Below are 23780 nucleotides of genomic sequence, written 5' to 3'. Positions count from 1 at the left end.
TGATAATCTATTTTAAACGTGTGACATCTTTAGAATTGTTTCCAAGTCTGCCAAAATGGCATTCCAGAAAAACAGCATTTCCTCCTGTATTCTCCCTGTTGATGAAACTCTCTCCAGTTAATTGGTCTATTTAGTGCTCTGCTCTGGGTCGTTCTCATTAAGGAGATTATTTTCACATAGTAACTTAGTTAACAAAGCTCTTTGTTAGTGATGACTTTCTGGTGTTGGTGATTTAAAAAAAAATTTCTGCATCTCTTACCCTTTGTTTTTTTAGCAAAAATGTATTTTGTGAATTATATCCTTTTGGTAGAGTTCAAATATTTTAACATCTTGATTCTTTCTATAGCCTTATAGACAGCTTTTTGTTGGACTCAGCTCCTCTTAATGTTACTATGTCCCCTACTGGAGACTTCCTGGCCACTTCCCACGTAGACCACCTTGGAATTTATCTATGGTAAGTTCTTGTATACAGTTCTCTTTGGGGTAAGAAGGAAAAGGAAGACGATATTGTCAGACAATCATAGTTGCTAACATTGCCCTTTAGGTTTTTTTTTTGACTTATAAAATGGAAATGTCACATAGTTCACCGTAAGTCTATGACTAAGTCAACATCTGCTTGATAATTTAGATAGCTTTGCTCAAGTGTGTATTCTAAACCACATGATTGATTTTTATCTGTTATACTATTTGGCTTTTATTTGCGGAAAGGATAAGTGAGTTTAAAAAATCTTAGAAAAGGGATATCCCCAGCCAGGCTGGTCTTCCTGCCACTGCCTCAATACCCCTTTATGACCTTGGCTAGTCACTTCTCAACTTCAGACTCCTTTATCTATAAAATAAGGCATAAGTATGGGCTGAATGCTTTCTAAGATTCATTTTAGTTGCATAACTTTTCATAGCCACGTACAGATCTTAATGGTGGTCTTCTAATGGTGATGAACATAGAAGAGTTCAAAATAAATGATCCATTATCTGGGTCTAGAAAATTTTTTGTTTGTTTTCTGAGTTTAGATGCCTAATTCTTTTAACTCTTATTATTGAGGAAGAGGAAAAAATGAATTCCTTTTCTAATTACAAGATTTTCTTATTGGCTTTTTAGGATATGAAAGTAAATTCACTATATGATAGAAATAGATTCTGGCCATCTTAAGCAAAATGGGGTATCTCCTGGAATCTTTGAGGCTTGAACAATCAAGACAAGAGAAGAATGGTAGCTGTGGTCCCTCATCAACAAGAGCATATAGTACAGCTATTAACTCAGAATCTGATATTTCCAATTTTTATTTTCCATTCCAGATTCATTATGTTTGGGAGACAGAATGTGATTAGCCCACTTTGGGACAGGTATCCACATCTTGATTAGTCATCCAAGGCCATGGTGCAGGGTCAGGTAGCACTTAGAGGACCATTCTAGAAAGGAGAAATCCATGATTGTTCAGCAACCCCCCAAGAATCTGTTCAGCATATTCTCTCTCTGACTTAATTCTCTCAGTCCATCTTTACTTCATTTATAATTTCCTTACATGAAGGTTGCCATTTGTCAAAGCAACATAAATATATGGATGTTATGTTACCTTATAAAAGTATTAGCCATTACTGATCTCTCAAATAAATATTGGGTTGGCCAAAAAGTGCCTTCAGTTTTTAAGTAAAAATAAAAGACACATTTTTCATTTTTTACCAAGAACTTTATTGAACAATGTATCCACCCTTTTGTTCCACTACCTTCTGCCATTTTTCAGGCAACTTCCTAATTCCACCTTCCCAAAGCTTTTTGTCTTTTTGAGCAAAGAATTGTTCCAGGTGCCTTTTCAGTCTTTCAAGGTATTGAAATTTTTTCCATTAAGAGAATTTTGTAAAGACCGAAATAAATGGAAATCCGAAGGTGCATTGTCTGATGAATACGACAGATGAATTAGAACTTCTCAGCCAAGCTGTAACAGTTTTTGCTGGTCATCAAAGAAACAAATGCAGTCTTGCGTTATCCTGATGGAAGATTATGTGTTTTCTGTTGACTAATTCTGGATGCTTTTCGTCGAGTGCTGCTTTCAGTTGGTACAATTGGGAGCAGTACTTGTTGGAATTAATTGTTTGGTTTCCTGGAAGGAGCTCATAATAGAGGACTCCCTTCCATTCCCACCATATATACAACATCACCTTTGGATGAAGACCGGCCTTTGGTGTGGTTGGTGGTGGTTCATTTCGCTTGCCCCACGATCTTTTCCGTTCCACATTATTGTACAGTTCCACTTTTCATCGCCCGTCACAATTTGTTTTAAAAACGGAATGTTTTTAAAACGTTTTACTTTTAAGTAGAGAAACATATGCGGAAATACGATCAAGGTTTTTTTCGCTTAACTTACATGGAACAGAAACATCAAAGCGATTAACATAACCAAGCTGGTGCAAATGATTTTCAATGCTTGATTTGGACATTTTGAGTATATTGGCTATCTCCTGCCTAGTATAACGTTGACTGTCCTCAATTAATGTCTCTATTTGATCGCTCTCTGGTCCACCTGACAGTGGGGCATCGTCCAGCAAGAAATCTCCAGCACAGAACTTCGCAAACCACTTTTGACACGTTCTATCAGTCAAGGCACCTTCTCCATACACTGTGCAAATCTTTTTTTGCATTTTGGTTGCATTTTTACCTTTCTTGAAATAATACAGCATAATATGCCAAAAATGTTGCTTTTTTTGGTCCATTTTCAATATTAAAATGGCTACACAAAAATTCACCAATTTGCTAAGTCTTTTTTTTAATGCACGCTGATATGACAGCTGTCACATACAACCTAACAAAATTGTTTCGAATGAAGTTGAAGACACCTAAGTGCTACTAGAGCCATCTTAGCGGAGAAAACGAACGAACCTTTTGGCCAACCCAATAGTTTTTTGTGCTACATTAGGAATAAAGACTCCATTAATAATGTGTATGCACACCTTTCTTGTGATGACATCTATGATATGAATCAGCATTTTCAAATTAATACTATCTATTTTTGAGATCTTTTTTTAACTTACAAGTGATCAGAATTTATAGCCAAGTTCAAGGTTGTGGAGATTATTACCAGTAATTGAAGTTTCCCTGAACATATTTTTATAAGTTTTACAATATTGCATATGTTTTTGTTTCTCAGGTCCAATATTTCCCTGTATTCAGTTGTTTCATTACGGCCACTTCCCACAGATTATGTTCCTTCAGTAGTGATGCTTCCTGGTACTTGTCAAACCCAAGGTAATCACAAAATAGTAAAGTAGTTTTTGAAGTGTAATATAATAAACCTAACGTGCAGGATATTTATACTGAAGGCAAAATTTAATGCATTCAATCAAAGTATTTTTTAGCTTATATGAAATATTTTGAATGACTTCATGAATTTATGCAAAGATATAATTGATGTATTGATATCAAATAATATACCAGTGGATTTGAGTCTGGTGATGGGAACTGTAGTTAATATGAGAAAATAAGAAGATGAACTAAATAAATAGAAAGATTTTACAAGGCTATATTGAGTGAACATGTTATGAAATACTAATGGAACTAATTAGTTCTAAATGAACTAATTAGTTCATTTAGAATGAACTAATTTGCTTTTTATGGTAAAAACCTCATTCAGCATTAATTTGTTTTACCTGAAAATTTTTTGTTTTAAGATGTAGAATTATTAGAAGAAACCACAGAACCAAGTGATGAAATGATAGAGTATGACTCCCCAGAACAGTTGAATGAGCAGCTGGTGACTCTGTCACTCCTTCCTGAATCCCGGTGGAAAAATCTTCTAAATCTTGATGTTATTAAGGTAATACTATAGTACACTTAATATTGGCCCCTAAAGACACATTCCCAAAGTATTTTCTTTAGTAGGTAGCTTCCCTTACTTTGAGGGCTTTAGGAGGAGCAGGTGATGCCTAAGGTAGTAAAGAGAATACCATTTGGTTAAATGCTGTTTAATCTAGTATGATTATCACAAGATTTTCTCTCTATATATATATCAACTTTGAGGGCAATCAAGGACCTTTGGATATAGCAAAAGTATAGCCTGCAACTACAGAGCTATTAGAAATTGGATGTTTTAAGCCCAGCCTAATAAATTACTTTTTTAACTTCTGAAATAAGAAAAAAAAAAATATTGCCATAATGTGTGATGTTTCTATTCCTAGACATTTTGGGGATTAGAATACTCTCACTGGCCTTTTTAAAAGTAAGCTTCAGTCACCCTTTATCATACCACAAGCTGCTCTGTCAGCTATAAGAAGATATGCTGTTGGGTTCAGGCACATAATTTAATATGAACTAGGTACGGGGTAGTGTCCTGAGACAGCAGTGGAAAAAAACTTAGGCCCTTTGTCCTTGAGTTTACAATTTTACATTAAAAATGGACAATTATGGCATAAATTACTTTTTAAAAGTATGTTTCATGACCCCTATTTGTGAGTAGCAAAATCAATTGAAAGGTATAGAGGTATAGACTAAAGTAGAAAATTTCAGAGACTGTCCTTTGATAATTAGGGTAAGTATTATTTTATGAAATGCATACAGTCACCAGAGGTTATGTGTGTACTAAGTGTACTAAGTCACATTAAGGGCTGGCATTAAAAAAAAGTGTAAGGAACACTGACATAACTATGACAAGGTGCAGCAAGTATTTTTGTAACTAATAACAAGAAAAGTTGTGTGTGTCTTGGGTAAGAAAAGAGAGGTTTTCACATGTTAATTTGACTCACAGAATTTAAAAGTGCTTCTTTTTACTTGCTCACTTTTTGAAAGATTGGGCATCAGCATAAAGGTATGCTGTCCTGGCACATAGTTATGAAATCTCTCCATTATGTTGTCTAGTTTGTCAGCCGTAAAGGGACAAAATATCTGCTGCTCAGATATAGTTTGTTCTGCATAAAAACATCCAGAAACCTGAGTGAATGCTCTTTATGAGAGAAATATGCTAACACCTCCAATATTTTTATTTCCTTCTGAATGAAAGAGGTTAGAATTTTTATTTTTGTCCTATGGGTAAGTTTTCTACTTCAGGTTTTCTTTATGAAATTAGGTGATTTCCAGAGCCCTGTGGAACTTCTCCAAAGCCCTTTGTTTTTATTTACAACTCAGTGACTGTCTGCCTTCTAACTCAAGAACAATGAGTTAGAAGAGTAACTGTGACTTTTACTGTACTTTCTACCATCACAAAGAAGGGCTGTGCTTTCATTGCTAGTGGCAGTGCTTCGTCTGGCTTTCATGTAACAACTTTCTTTTATGCTGTGCCTCCAGGAGGCCACAAGTATCCCGGGCTTTCTTTCAGAAAGCAACTCCCCAGGGTTCCTAAAGAATGGAAGAGGAATAGTGTAAGGTAAAATTGTGCGACTCCTTTATTAGGCAGTTTACCATATGCTCCTGAGATAGTGATCTGTAACAATGTAGTCACCAAAACTGAATTCTGTCAGTGGGAATTCCAAGAGAGGTTTTCATGATAGAATTTTGCTAACACTTGAAATATTTTATAAATGAGCAACAGTATTCTCTTTTTAAAAGCACAAAGTACGAAGGAAAAATAAAAATTCCAACAAAATAGAAGAATGAGGGCCATGCTTCACAGAAAAATTTCACCAAATTACTTCTAATGGTGGAGTCTAACTCTGGCTCCAAATTTCTTTTGGAGAAAAGATATTTGAAAAACTGTTGAGCATTTATGTAAATTTTGCTTTCTAGCCCATTTTGCAGAAAAGGTTGTATTTCAATAAAAACGAAGTTCAAAATTACTTGTTACTTCTTCACGTAAATATTCATGTTTCAGGAAAATGGGCTGTTTGTGCCTTAGAGCTTCTCCTGAACCCTGTCATTTTCCTTCTGCCGTATCAGCAAGAATACTGGAGGTTTGCACTGGGAATCCCAGTTTAAGGATATCTGTGGTTTTGGTTGGTTGGGATTTTATTTTAGCAAACTAGTCTGAAAAAGTTTCATCCCTTTCTTTACTTTTTGGACTTTTAAAAAATTAAGTGGGAATTAAATACTTAATTACTTACTAGTCTTTTTTCCTTTTCTCATTTTCTCTTAATTAGAAAAAGAATAAACCAAAGGAACCACCGAAAGTACCCAAATCAGCACCGTTTTTTATTCCAACAGTTCCTGGCCTTGTACCCAGGTATGCTGCACCTGAACAAAATAGTGATCCTCAACAGGTAAGAAGCAAATTGGAGGGAGCATTCTAAGTATATGGGGTGCGTATTTTGTGTTTTACATTTGTAGTTTTAACCAAGACCCAGTTTTACAGATATAGAGTAAATTACTGATAGCTTTTAATTACAAACTATAAATTTTCTGTTACATTTATGGTTTTTGAATAATGTTTATTTGTTTTTGTTTAAGTCTAAAGTGGTAAATCTTGGAATTTTGGCTCAAAAATCAGATTTCTGCTTGAAACTTGAGGAAGGACTGGTAAATAATAAATGTAAGTTAAATTATAAAATATTTTACCAAGTATTTCAGTTTATTTTACTTTATATGAAGAGAATTGAGTGAAATATTAGATTTCTCAGTAGCTGAAAGTAAAAACCAGAAGGACTGAAATTTTGGTTTTAATCTTAAGTAGTTTTAGCTTTGTGTTGTATTAAATGAGTGACACTAAACTCAGATGATATTGAGATTATAATAATCTTTTGAGAACCTTTCATTCTTTATGGAAAATTGGATTTTTTTTTTGCTTTTGTTTTTACTTACAAATACAGTTTGCAATATAGTTTGCAATACAGCAGAGACTTTTGTCTTAGATAATTTCAGATATTACCAAATTATCACATAAAAAGGTAATTTTAAAATTTATTGAGTGTTTTAATAGATTTAAACTTTGAAAGCTACGGACTGTAGCTAATAATGATAGTAAGAGCTGTAAGCAATTAACAAAAATCACATTCTCCTGTTTGACTTATACTCTTGTTTTCTGATCCAAATGCTTTGTTTTCATACCACTGTCACTCGAGTGCACACTGGCAAAAGTCAAAGAATGGTACTGATGGCTAAAGAACCGCAGGATTAAACAGGGAGTAACTTGTATTTATGGGGGAACAAAGAAAAAAAGCACTACTATTTAATAATATACTGAAGAACAGAAAGTAAAACGTATTAGACTTTTGTCATTGGTGTTCTTCCTTTTCAGAAAGCTAAAAGCATAGTCATTGCCATTGTAATATCAAATACCTCGTATAAAATTTGTAAGTGTATAGAATATGTTTTCATAGGATGCGTATGAAACAAGAGTGCTTACTTCTAGGGAAATGAAGTAGATTTGGGGTGGGTAAGATTAGGGTGGAGTCTTTCCCCATATATATTTCTGTAGTGTTAATGTTTCTTAATAATCATGTGGTATTTTTATAACGATAGAAAGAAAGAAAAATAAATTCCCTCACCTCATCTTGTTCCCAGTGGCAAATACTATTAATAACTTGGCGTATACCTCTGTAGCCTTCTTACATTTGGATTTGTTTGACTGATTCATGAGCATATTAAAATGTCTGTTGCTAGGTATTAATTAGATTTTAACAGCCTTAATAGGAAAAAAGCTTACTGAAAATGCAAAACAAAAATTAAGCCATAGGGCTTCCCTGGTGGCGCAGTGGTTGAGAGTCCGCCTGCCGATGCAGGGGACACGGGTTCGTGCCCCGGTCCAGGAGGATCCCACGTGCCTCGGAGCGGCTGGGCCCGTGAGCCATGGCCGCTGAGCCTGCGCGTCCGGAGCCTGTGCTCCACAATGGGAGAGGCCACAACGGTGAGAGGCCCGCGTACCGCAAAAAAAAAAAAAAAAAAAGCCATAGAAGTAATTTCTTGTGCAATTTAAGTATATGTTGGGTTTGAAATGTAAACTAGTTTCCTAAAAGAAATGACTGTAGATAATAACTGGATTCTTATTAAAACTTAATGTAGATGAAGCTGCTCTTAACCTTCTGAAAGAATTAGGCCCGTCAGGAATTGAAACAGAGCTGCGAAGTTTGTCTCCTGATTGTGGTGGTTCTGTAGAAGTTATGAAGAGCTTCTTGAAAATGATCAGGATGATGTTGGACAAAAAGCGTGACTTTGAGTTAGCCCAGGCATACCTTGCGTTGTTTTTAAAGGTAAGTCTAATATATAAAAAAGTACTTCGCAGCCTGCCCTCCTCTAGAGTAGTGCTGTCTGATAGAACTTGCTGCAAAGATGGAAACGTTCCATATCCACACTTACCATGTGTGGCTACTGAGCACTTGAATTGTGGCTAATGTGACTGAGAAACTGAATTTTTCACTTTATAGAAATTTAGTTAATTTAAATAGCTTCCTGTGCCTAGTGACTACCATACTGGATGGCTGGATAGTGCAGCAGCTTGTAATTGTTTTTTGTTGGCTTTTGTTTTTTAACACAATTTTGACTCAACCCCCTGACTTTTATGTGTCATCCATTTGATCAGTATACTAAACTTAACTTTTTAATGTAGTTACATTTTGGCAGACTTTTTTTTAATGATCATGAAGAGAGTCAGGTTTTATGTTTATTTTTTGTTTTGTTTTTTCTACTGTTGAAATCAAAATATTTACTTCTATCCTGGTTGAAGGAGTTTCAAATGATTTGACAATGACAGTTGCTTTTATGACTAATATAATAGAGAACTCATGTTTATCTCAGTAGTATAATGTATTGAAGGAGGTAGATGATGCTGATTTTCAGTAACAGCAGATATGCTTCTTCATTTATCCCATAAATATCTAAAACAACTTTTCACTTGATGCAATTATTTTAAATTATTTGAAAAGTAGTATGTAGAATTAAAAATAGAAATGCCATAAATTGTTTCTATATTCTTTCCCAAATTTACCTTCCTGAATATGTTTACTTAAATCTTTAGAAAATAAAGCAAAGGGCCCATAGTTCATTCATTAACAATGGGTTACGATGAAAGGAGAAACTTAAAAGAAGCACAGAAATACAGATTTAGTGTTAGAACTGGGACCTTGTTTCTGGATCTGTATCAGGACTGTCCTTACGTGGAGGAGAGTGATGACCACTTGAATTCTATTAAAAGAGTGACAGTACCATAAAGGAACTCATAATAGAGGAGAGGGCGATGGGAGATGGTAATAAACCAGCATTTAAGAAAAAAAATTAAGAATAGTACCTTCTGAGCTTCCTTGGTAAAACAGTTAAATCCAGAATAAACAAAATTTTAATTTTCTTAAATTAAATGTTCAACTATCGTTTTTCTTTTCAGTTACACCTTAAAATGCTTCCTTCAGAGCCAGTACTTCTAGAGGAAATGACTAAGTTGTCATCACAGTTGGAAGAAAACTGGATCCATTTACAATCACTCTTCAATCAAAGCATGTGTGTTTTAAATTACATTAAAAGTGCTTTGTTGTAAAAATACACTTAGGTGACTAAATAAAGACTTTTATATTAAAGAGATTGAGTTTAACTTACAACCTTGTTTTCCAAGTGTCAATGTGAAAAGAAAATAAATGCCAGCACTACCAACTAGTCCGTCATTCTCCACTTTAAATGCTGAATACTTTCTTGAAATAAAAGTATACCTACTTTTTGTTTTAAAGATATAAAGAGTATTCTCAAATGATTTATTTTCTGAGTCTCTTCACATCAGTTACTTGGATATGACTTCTTTTGAATTGTCATCACCAAGCTCGTGTTTTTTGAATATTTGTAACATATGAGGTACGCTGGGTGTTTAATGTAGAATATTGCTGAACTACACTGAAGATAAAACCAATACATAAAACAGTTATGAAAATGCCTTCATGTTATAAGGTAAAAAGGCATGTTTCCTTCCTTGGTGGCCTTTGATGAAAACACAGTTAGAGCCGGAAGGTGTGTCAGACAGTGCAGCCCTCTTGCATTGCAGAAGAGCAAACTGCTGAGGTCTGTTCAGGATCTCAGAAACAGATCCAGATTTTCTAACACTGGCCTAGTTAGTCTTTTCTACATTGTAGCCTTTCTAAAGGAACTTATTCTTTTATTATTTTATATGAGAGGCACTTTCACAAGGCAACTTGCTATAGGAGGCAGTTGAACAGATACCTAGGATAGGTGAGGGAAATTCCGAATTCCATTGAAGATATCCTTCAAAGGTTTTTCTTCCCCACTGATGACCTTTTTATTTGGGAAGAAACTGCTGACTGTACTTTTCTGTCATAACCATTGTGAAACCAGATAGTTCTGGTACTTTTTTTTCTCATCGTCATTGTTTTTGTGGTTCAAGATTTCAATATGTGAATGAAAAGTAAGCAGTTCTCAAAAGCACACTGTTCTAAAAACTTGTTAGTTTTTACACTCAAAAGTAGTGTCATTCGTAAAATTCAGCTGGTTGTATTTGAACACCAATACTATTCTATTCTGATTAGGATGTAGCTTTACAGAATAATCTCCAGAAGGAATAGTCCTCACAAGGAGATGATCAACGATAACTTTAACTATCATAGTGTTTTTGTTTAATGGTGAAAGGTAGAATTAGTAAATGGCTGAGGAAGTAAGCCAATCTGGTTTGGTACTTTGTTCTTTTAGAAATGTATATAAACTTAAGCCATCGACTTAAATGTTAATAATGATGTAAGTTGTAACTTTAAAAACTGTATTTCCCCTTGCCCCAAATACTATATTCTAAAGATACGGCAAAATTTCAGTATACAATTAAGTACTATGTGAAGACTGTAAATATCTAAAACAAGAGTTCTAAACTGAAATTGTATTGCTGTGACAAATCTTGAACTGAGCTTTCTTTTTCAGGTGAGAATAGAGGAGTTGAGTGTATTGTTTTTATTGGAGATAGCTTTAGATAGTATTAAAGCATCATTTTGGCAGGTAATCTTCTAAAACCTTTCCTGTATGTTTGCCATCGAGGAAGGGAGGGAGAAAGAAATACAAAGGATAATTTTTTGTGTATATTTTTTCTTAAAATGTATCATTCTGTGCATATTGCTTTTTCTTTACATTTTAAATTACAAGTGTAGTATATGACTACATTTTACTTGTAAAATCATCAAAGACGAGTCTTTTTTTTTGTCTTTTTTTTGTGGAGCACAGGCTCCGGACGCACAGGCTCAGTGGCCATGGCTCACGGGCCCAGCCACTCCGCGGCATGTGGGATCCTCCCGGACCGGGGCACAAACCCGTGTCCCCTGCATCAGCAGGCGGACTCTCAACCACTGCGCCACCAGGGAAGCCCGACAAGTCTATTTTTTATAGTCACCTTCAATCCCAATACCTTCCCTAGAAGTAACAGTTGTTAACCTTCCATCTAGACCTTTTTCTGTGAATATATATACATGTTATGTATAGCTACAGGAAATAAAATGTATAGCTTCAGTTTTTACATAAATATATGTATATCATTCAACTTTTCTACGTGATTTCTTTACTTGAGTATAATCTTACCTAATCTCACCTGTTTACATTTATATAGTGTGCCACAAGCTATTTATAATGGACACTAGGGTAGTTTCCCTTTCGTTTTTTGTTTACAAACAATGCTGAAAGAATGTCATCCTGTATGACTATGTGCATATAGGGATTTCTCTAGTGTGCCTAAGCTTTGAATTGCTGGGCCAGAGTCCGGCAGTTTTAAAGAGATACTTCATTTGGCTTCCAAAATGACTGGTAGCAATTTACAGCTTCTCAGCAAGGAATGAGTACCTGCTCCCCATATCCCTAATCAAATCCCATTTGATTTAGATTTTTAAATTTTTTTTATTAATCTAATAGGTAAAAATTACCATTTTTATTGTTTATATTAAAAAAACTGACTAGTGAAGATGGGCATCTTTTCATATATTTATTTTACACATGTGAATTGCCTTTTGCCAACACTGCTCATTCTTCTGTTGAATGATTTGTCTTTTTATCTCATGGATTTGTTAGGAGTTTTTCATATAGTTTGGATAGATATTAGTCTTTTATGACTGCTGCAATGTTTTCTCCCAGTTGGTCACTTAAGTCTTTAGCTTTACTTTTGGTGTCTCTTTTAAAGAGATGTTTTATATATAGTATTGGTAAGTATTTTTATGACTTTTATTTCAAAATATAGAGCATATTCTGTATTTTCTTTTAAGATAATTATGTATGCATCCAGATCTCCATCTGGAATTGATTTCTGTGAAGAGTGCAAGGAACAGAGCTACACTTATTCAAAAGTCCAAAAACCATTTGAAGTTCATTTTTACTGATTTGGGATGCTGTTTTATTATGTGTTAAATTCTCTAATTAAGGTATTTAATATTCCTAATAAATAATGCATTGCTTATAGTTTCTGGTATGTTTTCAGAGATGGGGTAAAGCATTCCTAATGTTTTTCAAAAATTTTTGGCTATTGGTGAGCATATCTTTTTGAAGTTTTGATTTTAGTTGCAGTAAATTTATAGTATTGATTTGAAAAGAATTACAGTTGACCCTTAAACAGGCGGGGGTTAGGGGTGCCAACCTTCCATGCAGTCAAAATCTGAGCATAATTTATAGTTGGCTCTCCATACCTGTGGTTTCTCCATATCTGGTTCTGCATTGTGGATTCAACTAACTGCAGATTTTGTAGTACTGTAGTATATACTACTGAAAAAAAACATGTATAAGTGAACCCACACAGTTCAAACCCATGTTGTTCAAGGGTCAACCATACAATAGTATTTCTTTTTGAGAAAACTCTATATCTTCGTTAAACCAGGAGTGGGCTTCTCTTGATTTCATAAGATTTCTTTATATAATCATACATTTTTTTGACAGACTCTTTTCTGGGGATTTTATTTTTGTTGTTACAGTGAAATATACTTTTCCTAATATATTTTATAGTTGGTTATTGCTGTCATGGTAAAAGCAATTTGCTTTTTATGTGTTGATCTTTTATGACACTGCAGAACTCTTAAAAAAGTTTGTCAGTATAGGGCTTCCCTGGTGGCAGAGTGGTTGAGAGTCCGCCTGCCAATGCAGGGGACATGCGTTCGTGCCCCGGTCCGGGAAGATCCCACATGCCGCGGAGCGGCTGGGCCCGTGAGCCATGGCCGCTAAGCCTGCGCGTCCAGAGCCTGTGCTCCACAATGGGAGAAGACCCAACAGTGAGAGGCCCGCATACCGCAAAAAAAAAAAAAAAGTTTGTCAGTATAGTCTTAGAAAATCCAAGAGAATCCCATCTTCTTCAATTGATTGGCCTTTATTTTCTATCCAGTATTCATATTTCACTTGTTTTTAGTTAGGATTGCTTTAGCAATCTGGCATAGAATGTTGGATACTAGCAGTGGTTAGCAGAGATTTTTGTGTTGTTACTGACTTTAGTGGAAATGCTTTTAGTGTTCCATCATTAAGGATAATGTATGCTCTGAATTTCTGGTAGATATCCTTGGTTAAGTTCTACTTTATTATTAATTTGCTACTTTAAAAAATTTAAACTAGAGGTATAGAATTTTATCAAGTGTTTTTTTCAGCATATATTGGAAAATCAATATCTTTAATTGTTGTAATTGGTGAATTTTATTCAAAGATTTTTAACACAGAGTCATTTTTATTTCTGGAATAGAACTTTTTATAAGTGAGATGAAACTGGTGCATTTGTTTGCTTCATGGAATTCAGCTATCCTTGATATATTTTTTTAAACTTGTCTAGTCAAAAGGGAAAAAAACCTTGCATAAAGTCTTATTATATGGTGATTTTTACCTACTTAATTTTTTCTGTGGTTACTGAACTAATTGGACTTCCTGTCTCTTCTCAAGCCAATGTTGGTAAACTATATTTTCCTTACAAATCATGACTTTAATCTAGATTTTCAAATTTATTAGTGTAAATTATATTAGGATTATGCCTTTTTATTAATTACTAGGTTGCAAGTGACCAAAACCTAACTCAAATACATGAGTATCTGCAAAGTCCAGGGATAAAAATTGGCTTTACCTATTGATAGATCCATGGGTTCCATAGGAATTAGTCCCTTTCTCCATCTCTCCTTTTTATTCTCATTATGGTTAACTGTTCAGTCAAGATCTCTCTTCATTCCCTGATTCATCAGATATTTATTGAGAACTTAGTATGTGCCAGCATCTTATTTGTGCTGGGAATATAAGCGATCAAAACTTGAAAAAATACAGCTGCCAGCAGCTCTGAATTTACATATTTTCCACTTAAACTAATTAGAAAGTGATTATCTTTAAACAAATCCTGAAACAGAATTTCAATGAGCCTACTTAAACTTTGAACCATAGTTAAGGGTGACTGTATGGTGATATATTTAGGCAGAGGGAGAGAGGCCTGTAACAGATCACAGTTTTCCATGACTGTGGGTGACATCTGGAGAGCTCTGAACTTTCCACCTGTTCACGAGAGGAACGAGGGAGAGCTGAGAGTATAGTGTCCACAGGCTGGCTGCAGAGCCACTGTGACACAGTGAGCCATGACCCCATAGGAGAGTGTAACTGCACCATCCTAGCCCAGGGTGCAGCTGGAAGGCTAGCTGAGACTTAAGACACAGGCTAAATGGGATGACAGTGGTGGGTGGAGGGAGAAGGAAAGGATCTGGCAACACAGAAGGTTTTTATCCACATGCCATCTTGGAAAGGAGAAGGGAGTGGATTGAACCACTGAGAAGAAAGCAAGCCTTAGTGGATAATTTGAAAATAAAATTTCACAAAATGTGTATTCAAAAGAGCCTAAACTAATGTGAAAGACACTGAGATACTTTTTATTTGGTAAATTTGTTTCCCCCAACCCCTGAATCCAGTGGCATGACGGTTTAGGATGAAATTGAGAATTCTGTGGGATTTTTTTCAGTGTCTGTACTGTAGGCTGAATTTCCAATTCCAATTATGCTAATTTCCAATTACAGCTGAATTCTACTAAATATCTCTAAAGGAGTACATAAGTATTCATTAGTTTTCATCTCCTTTTAAAGTGATTTATCTACACAGACATGCAGATAACAATGATTTAATGTTCATGGGAAAAAATAAGAATGGCACAAATCCCAGACAAATAATTTTTAGCAATATCATTTATTTTCTATTACAGCCAGGAATGTATATTTCAAATCAAAAGGCTTTGTTACCATTTTAATTTTTTCCACTGTCTCTGACTAACCAGTTACAACTTATTTTGGCTCTTTTTCCCTACCCGAACTTTCCAATTCTGGCCTCTATCCCATAACTCTAGCTTTGTTTCTTCACTCCTAGCCACACCCTGCTGTCTAGAGTAAATATTATACAAGCACAGGGGCCGAATTAGTGGCAGGTGCGAGGATTTTCCGGCCTGGATTCACCTTACCCTGTTGATTGGGTCTCTTAAGCAGTATAACATACGAAAAGGTGACAGCCTCCCCACCCAGCACAGTGTTTCGCTCCTTCCTTCAGTCACTGACTTACTCATTCTGCCTCATCAAATGCTACTCACTTAGCACCTACTCTGTCTCAGGTGCTGTTTTATGCTCTTGAACTACTTCAGAAAACAAAACATACAAGGACTCTGGTCCTTGTGGGGCTGGGTTTTAACTCACCATTCTTTCAAAATCTCTTGGTTGGCCATTTTCCTTTGCTCTCTTTTAGTGCAAAGACGAAAGAGACCGTTTCTAAGCCTCCACACTTCGCAAAACCAGCGACTGCCCGCAGTTTGTTACAAAGCGCAGACGCCATGTGCGTGCGTGCGTGCGTGCGTGCGTGCGTGCCTGACAGAAGGTCTCAAGCAGCTTCTAAGCCTACGTGAGAGAGAGTACGACGTGAGGAAACGCCTTTTTGCTCTTTCGCTGCGGTTCTTTTTTAACAAAGAATTTGGTTATAACTTAGAAAAGCAATGCATATAATGAGATTAAATAATTAAGGGGGGAAAAAACCTACGTTTTTTCTCAGAAGACGCCACCTCTTCGTTCTCTGGAGACAACGGGTTGGTACCAGTCGGCCAGATTTGAGGAAGCGGAAGCGGAAGCGAGGCATCAGCCCGGCCCCACTTGTTAGACTGGGCTCATGGATCTGAGGGCCACTCCCCAGGCGGCTGGGTGCCAGTGTTCGCTCTTGGCACGCTGGACACAGTATGACCTGAAGGGAAGGTGGAGACAGGATGCCTGTTGCTGCGGTGACAAGGTGAGGTGAAGGGCGGGGACTGTAACGGGTGAGGAAATAGTAGGTACACGTGGGGACCGTGTGCTTCCCTCAGTCCATCCCATTACCTTTCCTCAGTGGTTCATTCACAGTCCTATGTGGTGTTGGACAAGGTGTTGGAGATACCGACGCAAATAAGGCAACTTGACCCCAAACTCCAAGACATGAGCCACACAGGAGGAGAACATCTGCCTCTGTGAGGCTGGGCAGGCTGCGTGGAGAAGAGGACAACTGTCAGGAGAGCTCAAAGAGAGGTGGGTGGGGCTTCCCTGGTGGCGCAGTGGTTGAGAGTCCGCCTGCCGATGCAGGGGACACGGGCTTTTCCCGGTCTGGGGAGATCCCACATGCCGCGGAGCGGCTGGGCCCCTGAGCCATGGCCGCTGAGCCTGCGCGTCCGGAGCCTGTGCTCCGCGGCGGGAGTGGCCACGGCACTGAGAGACCCGCGTACCGGGGAAAAAAAAAAAAAACTTAAAAAAAAAGACGTGGGTGGCCAGAGGAGTGGTGGAGTAGAGAGAGACAAGAATTCAGAGACCAAGGGGAGATGAAAAAGGCAGTGGAAAGTCAGGGGTGGCCACATGCTCTTTGTTACCTCAGGGGGAGTGTGGAGACCAATGGTCCTTGAACTAAGTACAAAGGAAACGAACTTTTCTGCAATATTTTATGTATTTTTACTTAAAATTAGACAAAATCGGATAAAATGTTGATTCTGGGTGTTGTATGCTTACATTTCAGTACTCTTTATATTTAGGTGTTTGTTTGGTTTCTTTTACTCTATTTTACTTTATTTTTTACTCTTCATTTAGTTTTTCAAATAAAATTTGTTTATGTATATAGCTTAACACCCATCCACCCAAATGTACATACATCCTGTTATGCACAGATATTCTATGTGGCTGGCCAGAATTGCATTTCCTCCCGGAAAGCACCACTGGAGCTACAACTGTGCTTGCTGCCCTAATTACTGGACCTTCACCCAGACCTTCAAACTTGAGCTGATGACACTCGCTTGGGGATGCAAGTCCCTAGCATGGGCTCTTTGAGAGGAGGTGATACTCTCCAGTTCCCGTCTTCTCTCGGCATTTGGTTGACATGAGCTGGGATGTAGGAGACCCATGGAAGTGTCCATGACTCACCTGGCGTTGGGCTGAGCCTGGAGTTCTTCCAGGAAGTGGTGGGAAGGACAACTGGCAAAAGAGATCCACACCTAAATAAATGGTGTGGTGCGTGCCTGAAGTTTCCCAGAAAGCTTGAGGAATATTGGGGCTGAGAGTTTCACTGTTCTTCAGCGGTAAGCAGAAAGAAATAACCCACTTGGTTCCTCATGAACTAAATGTCTTATAGAGACACAGTATCACATTAGCTTATCTCTTTACCCTTTACCAGAGCCCACGGAAGGAAATTACCATTCTCCTTCCTGCTGGGAAGTAACAGTCTCACAACAAATATACCACACCTTGTATTGCTTGAAACCAAGTTTATCTTTAAAAAATACTAAGCCTTAAAAAATTATTCTTTATTTTGAAACAAAAGGCCTTTTTCTTATAGTTCTTATGTAGCAAAACCCCTGAACAGAGAGCATTGCCCAGAGACACTTAGGGTAAATTTAGACCATATGGGAAAGTGTCTCTCATTGTTTTCCGTTATCTTCAAATTGCTCTGCCTGATTGGTTTCCTCCTCTTCTGTTAACATGGCAGTCATGTTCTCATAGATCTGCCTCTGTTTGTGCTGTCACCTTCAGCTGAACTTCCAAATTTGGTATAAAGTCCATTTCAGTGTTGTGCACACAACAGGTGTACAATAAATACCTAATTCCATGGTTTTCATAGCGTGATACAGTTGCCTGGGGGTTCCTGAAATCCTTTCAGGAGGTCAGCAAAATATTACAAAAAACCATTTTAGTAATAAGACTCAGAAGTTAGTTGCCTCTTTCTGATCTCGGTATTTCAAATACAGGAATATTAATAGGTATAATCTATATAACTAAAGCTTGGTGGGGCCCTTAATAAGTTTTAAGAGTAAAGAAGTCCTGAGACCAAAAATGCTGAGAATTACTGCCCTTATTAATTGGCTAAAGAAATACATAACCTCACCAAGAGGTGCTAGCATAAACTATGCAATACCTTATGCTCATATCTGAAAATGCCTTAAAACCTGATGTTCCAAGATATGGAATATGAATCAGTACTGCTCTTAGATTCTCTGAGAGGACCAGTGGGGCCAGGGCAGCTGTCAGGTTTTGAGATCCCATTCAACGTCATATTTAGTTGGAATTAGTGGTCTGTTGAGTTCAGTGAGGACTAGATGGCAAACTTTAGGCTAAGACAATGAAGTGACAAATCAAGAGTGCTAAAATTGTTAAGATAATGAAATGTATCAATCCAGGTGTTTAGAATCAATTTTAGCTATTTTCAGCAGAAAAAAATGTTAAAGAACATTAGGGTAAAGTAACTACAATAAAAATTAATAAAAAAAAAAAGAACATTAGGAATCTTTCCAAATCTTTTGTGGCCTTTGTAGTTAAGAACGATGTCCAGATCACCCCAAGTCACTTGCATGGCCAGCCCTGGGTGCTGGGTGTCTCTGGTACCTCTGAAGGCTGGGGATCTTGGCCACCACTCTCAGTGGAACAGATTCTGTACAGTACCTCCTCCATGGCAATGACTTACAATTCGTATTATGTGGACACATCCAGTTGGAACAGTCTAAGGCTCATGCCTGTATCCAAGCCACAAGGGAGGCCAAGAGAGTGAGGTTCTGGATTCTGTGTTGGGGATCCAGGGACTTTAAGTGGGAAGAATGTTCAGGAGGTATTTGGAGTGAAAAAGTAGGATAGATATCCCTATAGTTCTTACCTTGGCTGTCCAACAGCCACCCTTCTTTCCAGCAACAATAACAGCAGCAACAATAATAAAATACTATCTTTCATACAAATAAAAACACACTCACCCTTTCTCTTAAATGGAGAAACAATTCTCTATCAGTTATAAATGATTTGAGGATTAAGTAACAGAAAATCCCAACTAACCACGATTAGAACAAATGGGGAATTATTTTTCTCATACATCAAGAAGTCTAGAGGTAGGTAGTTTTTCACATTGGTTCAATTATTCAGTGATGCTGTAAAGGGCATAGGGTTTTGTTTGTTTTGGGGTTTTTTTGTGTTGCTTTGTTTTGTTTTCCTGCTTTCCCTGCTTCATTTTTATGACAGGAACATAGTTCCTCATATCTGTCATTTTGTGGTCTCAGGATGCCTGCCAACAACTGTAGACATCAGAACTATCAAACCTTCCCAAGCATGAAAGAAGGGAGATCGGCAAAATTATTTATTCTTTTGAGGCTTTGTTCTTTTAATAGGAAAGACCCCTAATCACCACCCAAACAGATTCTCCCTAAGTATCACTGGACAGAACTGGCTCACATGACTACCACTTGGCCAATCACTGATAAAGAGAAATGATTAACTTAGACCAAACATGATTTATCCCCAAGGGCTGGGAAAGAGAGCAATGGGCACTATCTAAACATGAAATTGGGGTGCTATTAGAAGGGAAGAATTGGCAGACATTGCTGTTACATTGGCAATAGACACTGTCTTTGGTTCATAATAACCAAAAACAAACAAAAACTACATTCATTGTCTACTGGAGATTGTTCTTATTGAGTTATGAGTTAAATATGATTTAAATGAAATTTGGTGTATAATTTAACAGTGGTCAAATATTTTAGCATGAAATGAAAGGGAATGGATATTAAGGGATGAAAATGGTCCAAATAGTCCCGCTTATTCTGCCTTGTGAGCCTGGCTCACCATTTCTGAGTAGCTATCAGTGATGAACACAACACTTCTAGAATTGGCAGCAATGTGGCTCTTAGAAAACAATCTAGAAGGGAAGATTTAAAGCCAAAGGTGACATTTGTGACAAGGTCTGACAGTATTCTCCTGTATAAATTTGCTTTTTAATAGCAGCCTAAATTCCAGACTTCCTTTCAACTCAAGGGGTGGTGCCGGGTGGTCTCGTTGCTCTCAGCTGCCCCACCCCGCTCAGGTCCTCACTCTGCTAAGTCATTATGAGCATAGTAGCTGCTCACATAGTTGTGGGTTTTTTTTGAAGTATAATTGATATAAAAAATTGCATGTAATGTATGTGTTTTGATGAGTTTGGGGCATATGCATAGACCCATGATAGCATCGCCCCACCTTGGCTGAATCAGAGTGCCCTCTGCTGATTCCCAGAGTCCCATGTTCATTCAGCACTAACTAAAGCAGTCTTACTCAGGTCTAGTCCAGGATGAGTGGTCAAAGTGCTGATGAGTCAGTCTTCTCAGCACCTCATCTGTAAGCAGCAACACCTTGTGAAAATTAAGGATCGAAAGGACTTTTCAATCAAGGGATGGCAAACAGCTGATTCTATCTCTTTCTTGCATCTAAAAATGTTAAGTAACTTAATATCAGAAAGAAGATGCTAGGGAAGATTTTAGAACATTTTCCAGGGGTTTATATTGAACTGAAAGCCATCTCAGTATCATCTGCATGAAAATATGTTACATTCAGAAAAAAGAATGTTTACTTTTAAAAATAAAGACACATTTATAAATTTTACTTTCCATTAAGAAGAAGTGACAAAAAGAGAAATGACATGTTTTAAGGAGAGAAAACATGTCACGCCACTTTCCAGGAACAGTTAACTAATGCTACGTTTTTAAATGAAATGCTACGTTTTTAAAGAAAACAAATGTAAATAACATAGAATATAGAGTAATCCATGTTTTTCTCATTAAGCCTAATTATAGCAACTTAAAAATATATCTCTTCCTCTCCTTCCTTCAAAAACAGCAGCCACAAAAGTGCCTGCTTAAAAACCCCATATCATTTGGCACTTTTTCAGTGACCAGAAAGTTGTTGGCTGTGGAAAACTGAATTGCCAGTTGTAGTTAGTACTCCACTCTTAGGGTTTCCGGCTGGGCCTGAGAACTAAATTGACACAAACCAATTAACAGGAGAAAAGCATACAGATTTATTCCATATAAGATTCATGTGCCATGGGAATCCTCATAAGGAAATGAAGACCCAAAGAAGTGACAAAACCTAAATGCTTTTATACTAGGTTGAACGAAGAGAGGCAATTGTGGGAAAGTAACTAAATATATGGGGAGGCTAAAGGAAGATGAGAAGTATTTCAATAAGGCGTGCTTATACAGAATTCTCTCAGCCTTGACTCCCAGTCTCTGGTGATAATGTTTCTTTCCCCCAGGACAGGGAGGACATCTTTCACATGGGAGTTTTCTCTTCTGTTTTCAAGAATAAAAGCTGAGGTCAAAGCACCTTTCTTACACCTACTGCTTTTCGAGTCTTTAGCAAAAAATAATCCTTATGCCCAAATAGCATATTTGGGCCATTCTGCAGTCACTAAACTGTCTCCACTTCGAACTTACAGTTGGGCACAAAGTATGACATTAGAAGACTTTGGAGTCAGAAGCACCTGGCTTCTAAGCAGAGCTCTGCCACTTGCCAGCTAGGAGATCTTAGCTTCTTTGACTCTCAATTTCCTCATCTGTAAAGAGAGGATAAAAAGAATTCTACCTCATAAGGTTATTTTGAGAGTTGATTCCCTATTCTATTCTGGCTTCTGAGAGGGCTAACCCTCCTAGTTTGGGGAGCAGTCTGAGAAATAGGTTAATACATGATCCCAATCCCTGTCTGAGTCACAGTGGCATCACTGAGTGAGCCTCCACCTTTTTCCAGCGAGAGAAACAGCAGGTCTGCAATGCCCCAAAAGTTCTCAAACATACAGGACTAGATTTACAAATTTTCTCACAATTGTAAACCCCTCTTTCTTTGTTCCTTCTGATTTCACCCAGATGCCTACCTAATGCTTCCCTTGAGGTGGTCTTTGCACCCGAGGTCCCAGTTAGCTGTGTACATCTGCCTCTTTGTACACCATGTCTTTATAATGTATTGGATGGTCTGGTATCTTAGTCTTTGTTGACATCTGCACTGTCTTTCCTTGGAGTTGTCCTTACTTATTCTTGATATTCTATTCATTGTAGGCCAACGACATTACGCTTTTGTCACATGCAAAGAACCAGAGATTTTCCTTCCATTATGCCTTGTAGACATCATTTGTCAATGCTAGTTTATCTGTCTGTATTTTATCAGTCCTTGACTTTTTTTCCCCTTGTTTATTTATTTTGTGCAGGACTTTATCCTCAGATTGTCTACTTATTTCTAAAAATACTGTTTAATTTAAACACATGAACACATATTTTTAACTAACTTAGTTCATTTTTTCCCAGCAATGAAAATTATATATGAAAAGTATGAAAAAGCATACAGCATGGGGATCTGATGCAAAGGTTGACACTTAATATCTGAAAGGTTTTGATGAAAACAGACTTTAGAAAATACTGTTCATTATTAGATGCTTCCTTAGGTCTGTTTATACTAAAGGAGCAGCTACTGACAAGCAGTTCAGTCAGAGTCTATTCAGAAACTATCCATTTGTAGGATCAGAGAAACAGGGAGGAAAGGTTAGAATTGTTAAAATTTAGAAGCTTGGAGAAGGGGCCTCTGAGTAGCAGGGATTAGTAGGATCTCTGAGGCACGCATCCTGTCCAAATACTACTGGTGCCCTGGATCTGGAACTCAGAATGCTGAGGACAGTGGTGCAGCCTGGCTGGTTACTTTTGCCTCAGGAACTTGGAGGAGGTGCCAAAAGGAGATAGAACAGATCTCTAAGGAGGCTGCTTTGGCCAACTGGTGCTGTTGCCTCTGAGTGAATACTGTGAGGCCCTAGTAGTCTGGAAAAACTGCAACCTGGAATCAGCCATTGCTTCTGGAATAAACTGCTGCTTCTGGATCAAAGAGTGTTGCTAGAGGTCTGCTGAATAGAGCAGAAAGCAAACAAGAAAGAGAATGTCACTTCTTCCAACTCCAGCTTCTCGTCTTGTAGTCTTCCTTCAGCAGCCTCTTATTGGTGGAGCCTGACAGGACTCTGGAGAGAATCCCAGTCTTCCCTACCCCCAGGGAAATAGTAGCAATGTAATTTCCCTGTGGTAATTAGGAAAAATCACCCAGACAGTAGACCCTCTCCTTTGTCTCCTTTTGCCTGTTTGTTTAGTGGCACAAGGAGCCTAGAAGGTAAGTAGAGTCTCAACTTCCAACTCAGTTTGATTTGTTCCCTGGTGGAAGCATTCTTCCCTTAGGAACCAAGACTTCCAAACCAGAAATGCTGAAAGTTGAGGGGAAAATAGCACTCTGAGAGAGGGTTATTCATTGTAATAGGTCAGTCACTCCCACTTTTTCACAACCACTTAATTCTCAGATTCAGATATTTTGATTATGGGAGAATCAGCACCATATATTGGTTGTAGAATCAAAACATACACTGCCTTCTGCAAGATAATATCCGTCCTATTTTAGGGCATTGTCTCTAAACTAGCATCATAACTGAGTCTTCGCTAAACTATTCCAATAGTCTATCAGGTCACGTTCTTCTGAAGTTTCAGGGTCATGGTAAGATCAGTGAATGTCATAAGCATGAGCCCTTTGGTGTACTTCTTTTGCTATGGCATGAGTTTCTTGACCTGAAAAAATATTGTGGGAATGCCATGGCAGTGACAAAGGCACTCTGTAAGTTCATACATGGTGGTGCTGGCAGAAGTATTAAAAGCAAGGAACACAAATGC

The 23780-nt window shown here is 37.5% G+C and overlaps 1 protein-coding gene across 2 annotated transcripts in view; it reads left to right on the top strand.

Annotated features, from left to right (window-relative positions):
- The window catches only part of WDR36 (WD repeat domain 36), a 37673-nt gene extending 28104 nt beyond the window's left edge, over positions 1–9569 (top strand). The window contains exons 17-23 of one of the 2 annotated variants that reach the window (XM_027100196.1): positions 347–454; positions 3144–3241; positions 3664–3809; positions 6061–6180; positions 6368–6449; positions 7919–8106; positions 9234–9569. In XM_027100196.1, the coding sequence (XP_026955997.1) occupies positions 347–454; positions 3144–3241; positions 3664–3809; positions 6061–6180; positions 6368–6449; positions 7919–8106; positions 9234–9383 (892 nt within the window). In that variant the 3' untranslated portion in view covers positions 9384–9569. The remainder of the gene's footprint in view (positions 1–346; positions 455–3143; positions 3242–3663; positions 3810–6060; positions 6181–6367; positions 6450–7918; positions 8107–9233) is intronic. The other variant, XM_027100202.1, reaches the window with a different exon arrangement.
- The last annotated feature ends 14211 nt before the right edge of the window (positions 9570–23780 follow it).

This window comes from Aethalodelphis obliquidens, unplaced genomic scaffold (assembly GCF_003676395.1).
Source record: "Aethalodelphis obliquidens isolate GAN/ISIS:26980383/991018 unplaced genomic scaffold, ASM367639v1 scaffold4, whole genome shotgun sequence".
In the NCBI taxonomy this organism is placed as follows: domain Eukaryota; kingdom Metazoa; phylum Chordata; class Mammalia; order Artiodactyla; family Delphinidae; genus Aethalodelphis; species Aethalodelphis obliquidens.
Note: the sequence above shows the minus strand (reverse complement) of the source record. Positions and strands in the feature narration are given on the sequence as shown.